The sequence below is a fragment of the Cynoglossus semilaevis genome, chromosome 16, assembly GCF_000523025.1.
Source record: "Cynoglossus semilaevis isolate Cse_v1.0 chromosome 16, Cse_v1.0, whole genome shotgun sequence".
Lineage (NCBI taxonomy): Eukaryota > Metazoa > Chordata > Actinopteri > Pleuronectiformes > Cynoglossidae > Cynoglossus > Cynoglossus semilaevis.
This window is the reverse complement of record NC_024322.1, coordinates 6,927,857-6,942,048: the sequence shown is the minus strand read 5'-3', so window position 1 is coordinate 6,942,048 and position 14,192 is coordinate 6,927,857. Positions and strand designations below refer to the sequence as shown.

At 40.8% G+C, this 14,192-nt stretch overlaps 1 protein-coding gene across 2 annotated transcripts in view; it reads right to left on the bottom strand.

Moving 5' to 3' along the window:
* The window catches only part of sema5ba (sema domain, seven thrombospondin repeats (type 1 and type 1-like), transmembrane domain (TM) and short cytoplasmic domain, (semaphorin) 5Ba), a 148,543-nt gene that overhangs the window by 73,436 nt on the left and 60,915 nt on the right, over nt 1-14,192 (bottom strand). For both annotated transcript variants that reach the window (XM_025064015.1, XM_008328336.3), the window contains exons 3-5: nt 13,823-14,059; nt 1,554-1,653; nt 1,105-1,150 (exon numbers count right to left, since the gene is read on the bottom strand). In XM_025064015.1, the coding sequence (XP_024919783.1) occupies nt 1,105-1,150; nt 1,554-1,653; nt 13,823-14,012 (336 nt within the window). In that variant the 5' untranslated portion in view covers nt 14,013-14,059. The remainder of the gene's footprint in view (nt 1-1,104; nt 1,151-1,553; nt 1,654-13,822; nt 14,060-14,192) is intronic.

The following is a 14,192-nucleotide window of genomic DNA, read 5'->3' as shown; positions in this document are numbered from 1 at the left end:
AGGGTGAACAAACCTTTAAATATTCTAACCAAAAACTAATCACACAGATGGACTGGTGCCCTCATGCTGCTGAAACTCCTAATTAAAGAAAACACTTGAAGATATAAAGTTTATAAAGCAGCAGTGTCTTCACATCTTTGGACGCTTTCCATTCCATCGTGTTCTATTTGATTTCTGTGAGAAATAATTTCCTGCCAGAAGATGTTTATCGCCACAAGAAATCGATCTGAAAACAACACACAACAGTACTGTGACAAAGTTTAGGCCGGCTCTTTTCATTCATTCTGTACCTATTTATAGTAACGCCCTTGTTGTCAAGTACTTAAAGCCAATATAGTGAACAAGAAGCTCAATACATTTCAAAAGACAGTCTTTTTTTTTATAAGGAAACATGAGGGTTGTGGATCAAAGTGAGCCCATGCAGGGCTTGGGATGGGACACGCCAGGTTGCTGAACCTGTTGAACCAGTGTAAAGGTCCTTGTTTACCACATAAGAATATATACAGTAAATATATATGTTGTTGAGAAACACCCATCTGGCTGTTTACCTTGTTGGACATACTGTACTAAGAGGAGAATGTACAGTAAATGTACACAGCTCCCAAAACTTTTTGTACATTTTTGCAGAATATTCAGAAGAACTGGGTGGAAGTTTTCTCATTTGTGTAGTGAAAAAACACATTTTCCATTGTGTCAGTTATTGTCAAAGCAAAAATAAACATATGCCACAACAGCAGCAGCCTGTAGTAGAGATGTCAGTTCTAAATATATATATATGTGTGTGTGTATATACAGTATATGTGTGTGTAAGGCTTGACAGCAGTCTGATGATAGAAAAAAATATTTAGTATCTAAACAAAGTTTCCACGTCTTTAAATAAATAAACATCTCAATAGTATTTCTGCGTGTGACAGGTTCTGTTTTAGCTCCACAACAGCAGTGACGCCACGGTGGAGGAATAAAGCCGTCATAACAAGAGCAGTTTATAGGAGAGGTATAAAACGCCAGCATTACGTCTTCAAATACAAAGTAAATAAAACACATCTGTACACAGGAGAAATCTGGATAAAAAATTAGTAATATTAATATGAATTCATAACCTACCTGTATCAACGACATGTTGGTGAGGTCCAGTCTGAACAGGTAGTTCCTGTAATGCAGCCAGACAAGAGAGTGAGTGAGTGAGTGAGTGAGGAAAACTATCGAGTACTTTCACAACTTTATTCCATTTAGTATAACAAAACATCTATTCAGACTCCAGTCTGCCATCCAGTGTGACCTGTACTTATGTTCGTCTGTGTGCACTTTTATGAGGGTGATCCAGGTGAAGAAGTTAGTTCATGCCGTCTAATAAAAAAGTCCTACATGCATGCTGTAATGTGGCGTGGTATGTGTCTCCCAAATCCATCCTTCCAAATCCAAAGCGTGACTTGGTCACATTAAGCCCCCGGTGAGTACTTCAGAGGCGTCGTTATCCAAAATGTATGAGTGAGTCCGACAGAGTATCACGTTCCCAGTAATGTGAAAAGCTGTGTGGATTTACAGTTTCTTACCTCGCACCCACAATAAGCTCATTCCTCGTCAGGTCAAGGGTCAGCTGGGAGTAGTCTCTGACACCAGGGAGGGAGAAAGTGGATATCCATGGGCTGAGAGCTGAGAGAAAGAAAGAAAGAAAGAACATAAATATGTCATGCATTTGGAGACAATTCATACTTTTATTAATGGAGACTATATAACTGTTTCTGCACCATTTGCAGTATGTTATGCAAGTACTGCAATGTACCTCTTGTATTATTTTTTTTACATAGTAGTTATAAAGTATTTTAGCCGTGGTTGTTGGAGTGAAGTGCAAAAAAAAACTATTTTTATTAACAAAGTCTTTTCAGGGTTAAACCTCTGGGGGCACTAGTGAGGTCAAATCCAGAGCTAACTCCTCAAGAGTTCCATTTTTTTTTTCAATTCATCCTCATTCAAGAGTAGAAGAAATTAAATGAAAACATATTTGCTGAGAATGCTGTAAAAATCAGAACATGTTTTGGAGGTAACAGTATTCCAGAACAGGGAATAAAAAATATATCCAAACGTTCCAGGATCGAGCATTTCCTTCATGCTTTTGAATAATTGGGTTACACATTTTGAGTTTCTGGTCCTTGTTGAGGCCCTCAAAAATCTTCAAAACCTCCTTTTGAAAAAGCTTTCATCACTGGCAGACTGTCTCCTGCAGAGAGGGACAAAACTGTCCGGGCCACATCGTGACACAATAATCCTGATAAAACCTGACAAGTTGAACAAGCACCGCTGTGTGCGCGCACAGTTTGAAGCTGGCATTATAACATGTCACACTAAAAACTGCAGGAAAAGAGAATTTTCTCTGACGTCTCAGTGTGACCCAGAACACAGTCTTTTAAACAGATTTCCCTGCATGGGAGGTGTGCTCAGCATAAAGGGATTTACTCTATTTCCTATGTTGTACACAGGGACTCCCAGCAGCTTCTGGGAATTCTACTAACTCCCTTAACCAATTTGAAAAGCTGTGTTAAATAGCTTTAAGCAATTGCCACAAAACCTTGAAGGCAGAAACAAGTGGCTGTAAAAGCAGACGTTAATACCCGGCACATCTGTGAATGTTAACACAACACAGTAAACCCGTTAACTTTGCTCTTGGAGCGTAATCACATTGATACAGTATAACCAAACAAGGCCTCTGTGAATAAAAGAGTGAGGATAAAAAAGGAAGAGGAAAATGCTGCTGTGATTATTAAAAGGCAATGCTTAACATTTAAAACCTTAACAGCCGTCCTTTAATCATAAATCCAGCTCACATTAAGATCCTGACTAAAAGTGTGAGACTGCATCAAAGTGTCAAAGTCCAAGGAAATGTCGCAAAAACCCTTCATCACGGGAACGGATGGGCTCGAGGATGGATGGGATCCATATGGCTCGGTCACCTGGAAACTCAAGCAGGGGTATGAGTAATGGTCTGCAGCATGCTGCTCTTCATTTAAAATTCAGACACTCTGGACACACACATATGGACACGCACGCAACTTCACCGGTGCTGACAAGATACATGAGAAAAGTGACAATATTCTGCCACAAGCTGCCTTTCCCAGATGGACCAGGGAGTCTAGGTTCTTAGTCAGTGTCTCTCTGACTGAACTTTACTCCACGTTCTGTAGCCGTTATCGGGAGTGAAAAACTCCTTAGTTCAGTCAGAGACTTTAATTAAAATGAGTGAATGAGGAGAGGGTCTGAACTTCTGTTGTTCAGTAGGTAGACAGACGTCGGCCTCCAACCAAGAGGATGGTGCTTTGATTCTTCTTCTGCACAGCAAATAACACAGACAGACTCTAGGGGGCACCGCAGCCACCTGTGTCTCTCAGGTGATACCAACCTATGCACGTTATGTTAATAACATAAACTTCACAAACACACTTTTACACCTTGACCCATGTGATTGGTCACCTCAATGTGACCTAAATATTTTTGAAGTTCTGCAAAGAACAAGACAGTTCCCCTTAATTTGCAGTAGTAATATGTGTTTAACTGGACCTGTTCAAACCAGAATACATTTGTATGTGTAAAATACTGTCTGTTTCAAATTGTACTCTGTGACTGACTGCTGTTTTGACACAAAAAAAAAGGCAACCAACTGCTGACAAAAGCTAAATGTGAAGTATTTTGCTTAATATAGAAACCGTGACATTTATAAAGAAAATAACAAATGCACAGAACAGCAAGTTTTTAATGATCTTGCTATTTGGATGATGAAACATTTAACAGCTACCATTAAAGACTGACAGCATGTGATATGTGCACACTGCTGTGTATGCACTAGTTACAACTCTGGATGCAGTGAACTAGAAGTTTTTTTGTTTTTTTAAACCAGGGAAATCTCTTGAATGACCTTAAGAACCACCAAGGTTCAGGGCACTGGAGCATTGTGGGAACTATGAGGTCAAGTTGATCACAAATGCACAGCCGTCAACACTAATACTTTAGGAACGTCAGTCAGACTTTACAGAAGAGTCACATGTCAAACCAAATGTTTACAACAATATAGGCGAATGGATATGCACTGAACAAAAGACCTTTTAAATGTGAGGTTTTTACTAAAATGTAATTAACAAAACAGCATTGTAATGTGTTTCACAGCCCTTCATTTATACAGGCATACAAAGGCTGTATAAATGTTAATTTCACACCATGTTTTACATGGGTTTTGCACAGTATAATATAAAATCAGAAATTCAGACCTGGGTTTTAATTTGCACAAAATAATTAGGATATAAATCTCGCTTCCAAAATGTGATCATTTTTTTCTTAAATAAACATGTCATCAGGCGTTTGACTCTGTCACGTTAACTGTGAAGTCCACAAAAAGAAAAGAAAAGTCCATTGGAACATGTACTGTACATACAAGTGCCCGAGGCAACAAAATGACGTCGGTTAATTACATCAAACCAGCCTGGATTTCATTCAATATATAAAAATAACATGAACAACGAACATGGACTTTTAATCAAGCAGTCAGTGCAGAGAAGTAGATGTAACCTTTAAAAGTTAATAATAGACTGTAAACCACTTCTACACGTTCACAAGGAGAAATCACTCACAGCTACAGCACACACGCTTTACTGGCTGCCTTGATGTATTTCATAATAATAATAATAATAATACTGCTAGACAGGGTTTGTTTTTTCTTCTAAATATTAACAAGACACAAAGTAAAGTTTTGATCTATTTCCTAAACTTCAGGCAAGGTCTTGAAGCACCTGTGTTTAAAAACCCTTGGAGATCAGGTGATGGAAGGTGAACGTGGCCATCTGTACACCACCCACTGATTAATGGCTGCAGAGGCCAAATCTGGAGGAAGAGCAGGGAGTGCAAACTGCAAGTCACCTCATAATATCATGTCATCAAATAAAGTTGAAGTTGAGAGGAAAGAGAGAATAAGCAGCAGTGCAATAGTAGCTGTGATTTAAAAAGAAAAGTATTTTTCTTTGTCCCAGTCTGGATGTGATCTCTGTCTTTTCTTAAAATTTCCCATTTTTAACCTAGAGTAAAGTTGTGTTTTGCTGCAAATAAGAAAACTTAACATAACCAGCATATTTTAAAGATTTTCAGAAATCACAATGACTATAAAGTGCATTTAAATTTAAATGTTTTCTGTTTCTAAACAGTTCTAATTAATAATTCAAATTTGATTAGTAACTAATTAGTGGCTAATATTCTACGTAGCTAGTATTTCGGTGGGTACGTCCTCCATAAAGTTACAAAAACTAAACACTAGAGTCTATATGTATAAACATTATTTATAATACTAAACACTAGAGTCTATATGTATAAAGATTATTTATAATACAACTGTCCAGTGGTTTACATGGTGGTTTGGTGGTTAGCACACTGGCTAAAGGCTAGCTCATGTTGGCAGATAGAATTACTATTGACTGTAAATTGACCCCAGGTGTGAATGGTTAAATGATCAGGAGTGCAAATCTCATTAACTACTTGTGTTTTCTGACTGTCCTCCAAATTCAGATCATGTTACCATTTATTAACTGAAGGTGAAATAGCGATCATTCAACGGATAAAATTTCAAAACGGAACAAGAAATCGAACCTTTGCCCTTAAAAAGTAAAAAACCACCATGAGTAAAACTTTGCATTGTCTGTGGTGGAAAAAACGGCACCATAAATCCCAATGCAAGACTTGCCGCCCACATAACCAAGCAACAAAATCTGGAAAACATCCAGAAAAGAAATGTCATTTAAAAAACCCAAACAAACCAAGGTCTGTTTAAAAGCGCAGTGTTGTCGACATAAAGTAGTACTATGAAAACAAAGTGTACGAGATGATTCATTAAGAGTAACAAAAAAAAGACATTTTCCCACATAAGTGTGTGTGTGCTGTAGTGTCCGGAGCTGATATCTCAGCGTTTGGAGTTTTATGTGACGCATAAATCATTTGAAATTTGACCCCAGAGAAACTGTACGTGCGGACTCACCCCCTTCAATACAGATATCTATTCAAAATCTCGTTAAAAAAGAAAGAAGAAAAAGTTGGAGTGATTTAGATACAGAAGCATGCAGAAGAGATGGTGAAGCATGACCTTGTTTACTCTCTGTGAGCGGCCCCTCTGACAGTGAAGGGGTCTTTCACTGACTGACATTTATCCCTCTGTCTACAAGTGGTTTTATATTGGCTGCTCGCTCCTTCCCCCCCGTAACTGTCTGTCTGGGTCGGTGGTGTAAAAGGGGACAGTAAAGGCAGGATGAATATGAAAGCCTCCCCTCACTCCCCCGTGGTTGACCCGCGGGCCTCAAGCCCTACTTGATGAACGATTATTGTGTCCCCCCCACCCCCTGGCAAACGCCAGGCAGACGGATTAATGCGTTAGCCCGTGGCTGCCAGAGGGATGAGGACAGAGGCTGAGATGTCGGTCTCTCACTGATATGAATCATAACCTTTCTATCTTCCTCCTCCATCTAACAGTTTCAAGCCTTTTTTTTTTCTATCACAGCCGGCATGTGGACAAAGTGAAATGTAGCACAACTGATAGAAGGCACCCAGTCATGCAAAGCACAGTCAAAGCTATACAGTGCGCACACACACACACACACACACACACACACACACACACATACACACACAAAAGAGAGCGAGACATCGAGAGGGGCAGGACACACAGGGAGAGAATTGGAGCAAAAACACATTTATCACTCAACTCCCGATGGAATGTGAGATTCCCTCAAGGACGCGGAAAGGGTTAAGATCCAAACTCAACACTATATACGACATAGCTATAAGTTAAGTAGAACTCCTCCTATGGTTATGTTTGTATATTGTAAATGGTTCTTTGTTTAATCCTAATCCAGTTCCTATTCCATCCAGATCAGATTGGAACAAAGATCTGGTAAAAGACAGGAGAACAGTCTGGAATAAAAATGCTATGAAGCGGTGCAGGAATTCGTTTTATGTTAAGTAGCTGCACAGTGACCTCAGATGCGGTCTGAGAGCATTGTTGTTAGCTCTTCACAACGTAGACAACAGACAACTGAAGAGGGCAGCCATTGGTGGATTTTCTGAAAATCTCAGGATTTCGTCCCTTTAGGGGCTCAATTACAATTAACGATTAATTGTGATTAAGCAACTCTGTGATAAATCAGATTGTCGATTGTACAGTTATTGTTTGACAGTCACCTGGTATACCTGGTATAATCTGAAGGTTATTTAGTGTATGTGACTTCCGTGAATTCGGAAAGATAAAAATAAAAAACTTAAAATGTATAAAAATCCTGACTTTGCGGAGGTAGAATTACGAAGCAGGTACATTTTATCCTCTTGTTTCTTCTGCAGTCCGACCCTGAGGTTTAAACGTACTCAGTATAGCTGTGCTATAAGGTGCTAAATTAGGTAAACATTTTTAACTTCCCTAACATCAGCAGGTACTCGCTCAGAGCACCAACAAAGTACCACACAGCTGTAATCCCAGCTCTGGTTTCCTCCCCACGTGCTCCGCTTCACTCTGGCTCTTGTCCATGAATTCAGATGGGAAGGTAGTGATGGATTAGGTGCTTATTGTCTGGCTACACTTCTCATTTCTGTCTAGAACGCCGGTGCCCTCCGCAGTGGAACAGCACTGGTTCCAGTGCTAGTTGCTCTGTGGACGCATCAGTCATAAGACGTTCTTCAAGATTCCTCGTGCATTTTTTACAGAGAACCAAACGTGACATTGCAGTAAAAATAGCATTGAGTTCGTACTCAGTATCAGACAAAGTACCGCCATAATGGCATCTCGCTCTGTACCATATTATTTCTCTTATCATTAGCATCATAAACAGGCATCTATTTGATTTCCACCCTGCAGCACTGCTCTGTTTAATGAGCTATAAATGACACGTATTGTAGCGATGGTAGCTGCCTGTCATTATCGTCCTGCGGGGATACACACAAACACACACGGGCAAAAGAACACACACAAACAGTATTTTGCTAATACGAGTAAGAAGTCAACAATAAAACAGAACTGCTACAGTACGGTTAACAAAACAAGGCACATGAAGATTTGCTGCTGTTTGCCTTGGGGTAAATGAGTGTGTGGTGAGGGATCACCTCCACCATCATTGGCAAATGTATAGGGAACAACAACAAAAAAACAGTAGTGAAGTGAACGACTGGAGAAGACGACAAAAGTGAAATATGAACAACACTGGCCAAAAAAACCAACAAAGGGATGAATCCACAGGGGAACATCCATCCATCGTGTGCAAACAGAAACTCCAGCTGCAGCTAATATTCCCACACTGCATCCAAATGTTGTAGAGTAACAAAATCAGCTGACCCACCTTATCTGGAATGAGCCCAATAAATATGTCTTTTGCTGTTTTCTTTCATATTGCTTTTCAACCCCCCAGTCTCTTTTCTCCTCTTTCATCATAAACTGCTGCTGACTTTTGGAGTGTGATAGTCAGAGAAAGTCTGCCGTGCCTCTGTGAAATCACACTTTTTCTTTCTTTCTTTCTTTCTTTCCTTATCCCTCTCTTCTTTCGGTCTCTCACCAATTTCTTCCCCCCTGTCCTCCTGCTTGAATGAATTCAGTTATAGAGGTCCTCAGACTTCAGGCTGTTATGAGTAAAAGGCCTGTAGAGTCCAGGGAATGAGCAGCCACAGGAGGAGCAGGGCTGCAGCCAGGAGGGTAATAGCCTCTCAGCCACAGACAGGGTAAAGATGTCTGTCTTTCTCTGAGAGGCAACATGGAAAACTGCAGACAATTTTCATTAGAAAAATGAACAAAATGTGCACTGCTAAAATGTTCTCTGGGAGTATTCTATGTACACATGTTATACTATAGTAAATCAATATTCGATGTACAATGCAGTACACTCTACTGATGTTGAAGAGTCTCTTTCTGAGAACGACACCGCAGTTAAATCACAGCACCATTAACCACACGATGGACGAGAGAGATAGAGGTTCTTGTACCAAGTGCAGAGTACATTTCTCTCTCTATTACAGAGCTAAAAGTGTGAGAATGAAGCTGAGGAGAGAGTGAAGGAGCAAGGTGAGGAGGAGAACATGAGGACGAGGACCAAAGACAGACTGACTGAGAGATGTGCCATACATCAGAGATGAACTCAGCTTTATGCTTTTAAATGTTGCAAAAAAGAAAGTGGAAGGAATTCAAATATATGAGATATAAAAACTTCCAAATGTTGTTTTTTTAATCACAATTATTATAATCATGGAAGATATTTTTGTTTATATTATTGGACATTTTAGCAGAAAGACAGAGTGAACTGTAGTCCTGCATCTGTGGGTGTCATAAACACCAGTAAACACAGCTTATCTGTTTCCCTCCCCAACCATGTCCAGCCCTTACTGCAGCACCAGCTCTGGGCCTTTTAACAGAATGTACATCTGACTCCTGAATTCCAAAGCATATCTTCATCCCCTCTGCTCCAGTTACTGCCCTCATGCCATGTTCTTATCAGCCCCGTGGTCTCATGCCACCAGCCAGTATCATCTATCTGAATCAGGAGTCAGCGGCTCGTACAGCGTGTGCCTGTGGGTACGGGTTACGTGATTCCAGCCCAGTGCTCCTGCAGCCGTGTGTGCCGTGTGTCCCACACACTCTGCTACAGCAGACATGCAGGAGAGCAGCAGACACGCTCTTCTCATGGTGGTTTGTTACAGACAGAAGAGAAGAAAAACAAATGCTGTTGATGTTGAGTGGTTTGATTTCCTCAACAGCAGACGTCTGTGTGTGTGTGTGTGTGTGTGTGTGTGTATCACTGTTAGGAAACATTATCCACTGCATCTTAACACTCTTAAGTTGCAATCACCAGCAGGTATTTACCTGAGAGACAACTACAACCTCATTCTTTGTGTTTCATCCACTAAGTCAACTTCATCACAGAGTCACACGAAAAACTGAACAGAGCCGGTGGATTAATTGATGACTATGAAAGCAGTTCTTTTTCTTAAAGTATTTTTACATTAATATCAAACTTGCTTTTCCTCCTTCACCTTCAACACATAACTTAAAGGGTGATTCCGTGGGCCATAGGTGAGAGGATGTGGCTGAATCCAACCCTGATCACCAGGCACCAGTTTCCTCACTCTTTCAGCGACCTCTGCTCCCCAGGACTGAGCTGACGAGGCAGTGATTATTAAACTATGTGAAGAGTGGATTCACAGATTGACTAAAGAAGACACTGCACTTTCACACATAAAACATATTGTCGGTGGTGTGCAGAGGCTGGCAGTGACAAAAGCAATGTGACTGAAGATCCTCATCTCTGCTCCAGCATCTGGACAGTTAAAGAATGCAGCTTTTGTTTTCTTACACTTTGTCCTGATCTCTAACTGATGTTACACAAGACCAAGAAGAACTTGGTGATTTTGGCTCCTAAGAACGACATAGGAATGGATAATATACTTAGGTTTTCAGGAGAACTAACATCATTGTATTATTCAGTGTCTGTTATGGCTGAATTCTTACAGACATCAAGATTGAACACTGTGCATGACAGAGTTTGGTTCAAAATGTGGAATACTTGAGAAAAATCAGTCATTTGGCCAGACATCATCCTCTGTGATCCCTTGGATTCATATTTGGGAAATATCATGTTCCACAGTAATGGTTCAATAACTAAAACATCTCTCTGGTGTCTCTCACTGATTTGACAGGTTCATCATAATATATGAGCTGCATTATGTTTTATTTTACCAAGTTTTTTGAATTTCCTCACAATTCCACAGCAGCTGAGCTCCCAGGTCAGGTCTCAACCACTTTGTTTCAAGTCATTTCAGATCATGCACCTGTCTGAGATGCATGTGTTACAACCAGAGGCCTGACTGTGTTCAGCTGCCAAGACACCGTCCACTGTCAGCGCTGCAAATGAGCCATTTGAGCCATCCACAATCGGGCAGAATTGGACCAGTTAGAGGGAAGGATAATGGCACAGTGATTACCAAACTCTCAGCCATTACCATCCTTGTTTGCACATCAAAGAGTGGCAAACACAATGGACTTCCTCCCTCACACGGCCGACGGAAGTGGATCGCTCAAAGTTTTGGTTTTTACTTTTTACTAAAAAAAAATGTTCGTTTAAAGGACTGAGCTTTAGAAATACGAAGATTTACTAAACACTCCAAAAAAAGTCAGAGTTGATTTTATTACAGGCTCAAGGAGGAGAGAGCCGGACTTGAATGAAGATGACATGCTTCACTGGACCAAACAGCTCATGTGACCAGAAGCAACTGATCCCCTCACTCGCTGCTCGGACTCACACTGGAGGGATTAAACCTTGGCTGCGTCACACAGCCGCTAAAGACCACATTAAAGTGACACACCTGGACAGTCTGATATGAAAACATTATAAGATGGTAACATTATAGCCATTATAGTCTCCGTAGATGAGTCCAATCTCCTTAATGCTCAAAGTAAAATCTTCTCTGCCAGGTCTCAGGTCTGCTCCAGGTGACTGAGGCAACAAGCCCGCTATAAAACGCTCATCAATCACCGAGGCTAATCTCAGGTTCTCACTGACACTTTCATTGTGCCGGGCTTTTTCTATACGACTGCCTCCACATAATGCCCCCGTTCTGCCTACTTTGACAGGCCAGCGGCCCAGCAGCTCCCTGCCATGTGAGCTATTCTCAAGTGGCATTCCTTCTCTGAATTGAAGCGGCAATAGTGCCGGGGCTAATCTGGACATCTGGTTGCCTGGTGGGCAATGCAGGGCCTGGGGCTCAGACCCGGCACGTAGGTGATCTATGCTTAGCTCAGTGAAGAATGGAAAAAAGCTGCTTCGCTAGGTTTTCAGGGGATTGAAGGGACCAGTGGAAAAGGGTCTGCACTTTTCAATCGTAAAACCCTCCTATTACACCACGAATCCACAAAAAAAAAGCGCCGCTGTCCATCTCCAGTTCCATTAGCCTGAGTTCAGTCCAGCAAGTGACCCACAGCACTGACGGGACCTGAAGGGGGCGACGCTTCATCGCAGAGAGAATGTCAGAAATCTGTCATGTTTTCTTGGTTTTTCTGGTAAAAATTTCCTCCAGTGGGCTGATCTCAGATCGTCCCATTCAAAACTAAACACTGCAATTTTTGGCGTGTTTACCTTTCAATCTTCCATATCTATCTGTGATTCCTTGGCCCGAACTGTCCTGTTCCATTTCACAACCTCGTTTCTCGGTCGGATGTACAGATGAATGAGGAAGATAGTGTGCACACAGTGATTTCACGTTTTTCCCCTCACTGTTCCTATCTGGTCCACTGACCTGCTTGAACGCCACGCTGTGAGGTAATAATGCAAATGGTGCATGGAAAATATAAACAGTCGGTGTGGAGATATCCCTCGAAAATATATAAATATATATATCATATATATAAATAGATGACCTCTGCTTTTACAGCAGAGGGCAGTTGGTGATTTAACCTTAAAAAAAGCTGCAGAAAGGTTTCGGATGATAAAATCAGCAGCAGTTATTTTTCCTTAGAGTGAGGTCATGTGAGCAGTGCACCACTGAGAGATACTGTACATCACACTTACAGTCAGGCTTTTAATTCAGGTAAGTACTTACATTTTTATGCTTCAAGATTTTAAAAAACGCATCCCTGACATCACTGTCTAAAGATTCAAGACTTTTGTCTTTGGCGTGTCGCTTTTCTGATTGACTCACTATTGTTATATTTGTAAAAGTAGCAGGGTATGTTTTGATAATATGGTAGTAATGAGCTTTAGATATGCTTAAAAAACACAACAACAAGTTCTTGACTATGTCGTGAAAATATGCATTTTAGGTTTTTATAGTGAAGCAAATAGTTTGTTCGTTACGTTTGTTGCCTTAGTTTCTGTCCTGAACTTAATGAGAGGCAGTGAACCCGTACTTTACTGTCTCTAAGTTGTTTTAGTTAATTAACTTGCTGCAATTACTAAGTTTACTGTTTACTTCTAAAGACACAACACGGGTGAAAACTAAAGAACCGAGGTTCAAACCTGACTGGCCTCTCGTAGAGTCGTATGAAGGTTTGAAGCCGACTCGCTCAATGGTGAGGTAATTAATTATACAAATCCAATAAATACATAATAAAAAGTAATTACAAGTATCGATGAATATAAATTTGCAGTTGCAGCACCTTAACACAGTGAAGGACAAAGTTCAGTCTCATTAATTCCACAGTGATTTTTCAATCTGTGGTGTCTAGTTGTTATAAGGCCTTAAACAGTGGTAATAAACTTGTGGCCTGCGGGCCGAGTCCGACCCACTGAACAGTCTGATCTGACCGACGACTGTTTTGCAAAATAAACATGAAATAAGAATGATGGAAAAAAATGTGACGTGTCCGTGTCCTGACCCCTGTCCAGAAAATCTCTGGCCTCCGGATGTTGGAGTAGTGGTTCATGATCTTGCCTTACAGTAAGTGGATCATTTCTCAATTGTCCCAGTGTGAAAGGCTTTTCTCTGAGTTCTCTGGTTTCTTCTCTGCAGGATTAGGATCATTGTTCGCTCTGAATTGGCCATTAATAAGAGTGTGAGTGCCAATGGTAGTTTGTCTCCATATGTGTCCCTGTGTTGACACCACTGTCACCTGATGACAGCTGGGATTAGCTCCAGTGAGGATTAAGTGGTACAAGATAAACAAATACATCCTGGACTCCCTTTAACAAGCATGTCTGATAAACGTTTGTACCAGTGAGTATCATTGAAAGGTAGTTTAATGGCTGGTTTATGCCATTGTCATTAAGAGACGAGACTGGAACCGCAAACGTTATTTAGTCTTTGATTAGATAAATTATAGAGGAGGTCTGACCTTGGACAGAAACTTTTGGATGTTCTTTCTTGGTACACTCTGGTTTGGTCAGCGGGTCGATCAGTGGTGTGGCGGGGGTGAGGGTGGTCGTCAGAGTTGAGTTCTGTGTGAAAACATTCGGGAGGAAGAGAAGAAGCAGGAAGAGGCCAGCCATAGACGAGGATTTGGTGTCCTGCGAGGACGCTGTCATGGTGATGACCTCTCCTCTAACTGCCAAGGTGGGCCTCTGGGATACAGCTGCAGAGCGAAGAAGAACATTTATACAGGTTTTATATATACATAAAACGTACACTTTGATTCTTTGTTAATATATTCTCAGGTTGTTAATTAAATGGCAGGTAAAATTGAAAAACTGAAAACATTAGAAGAT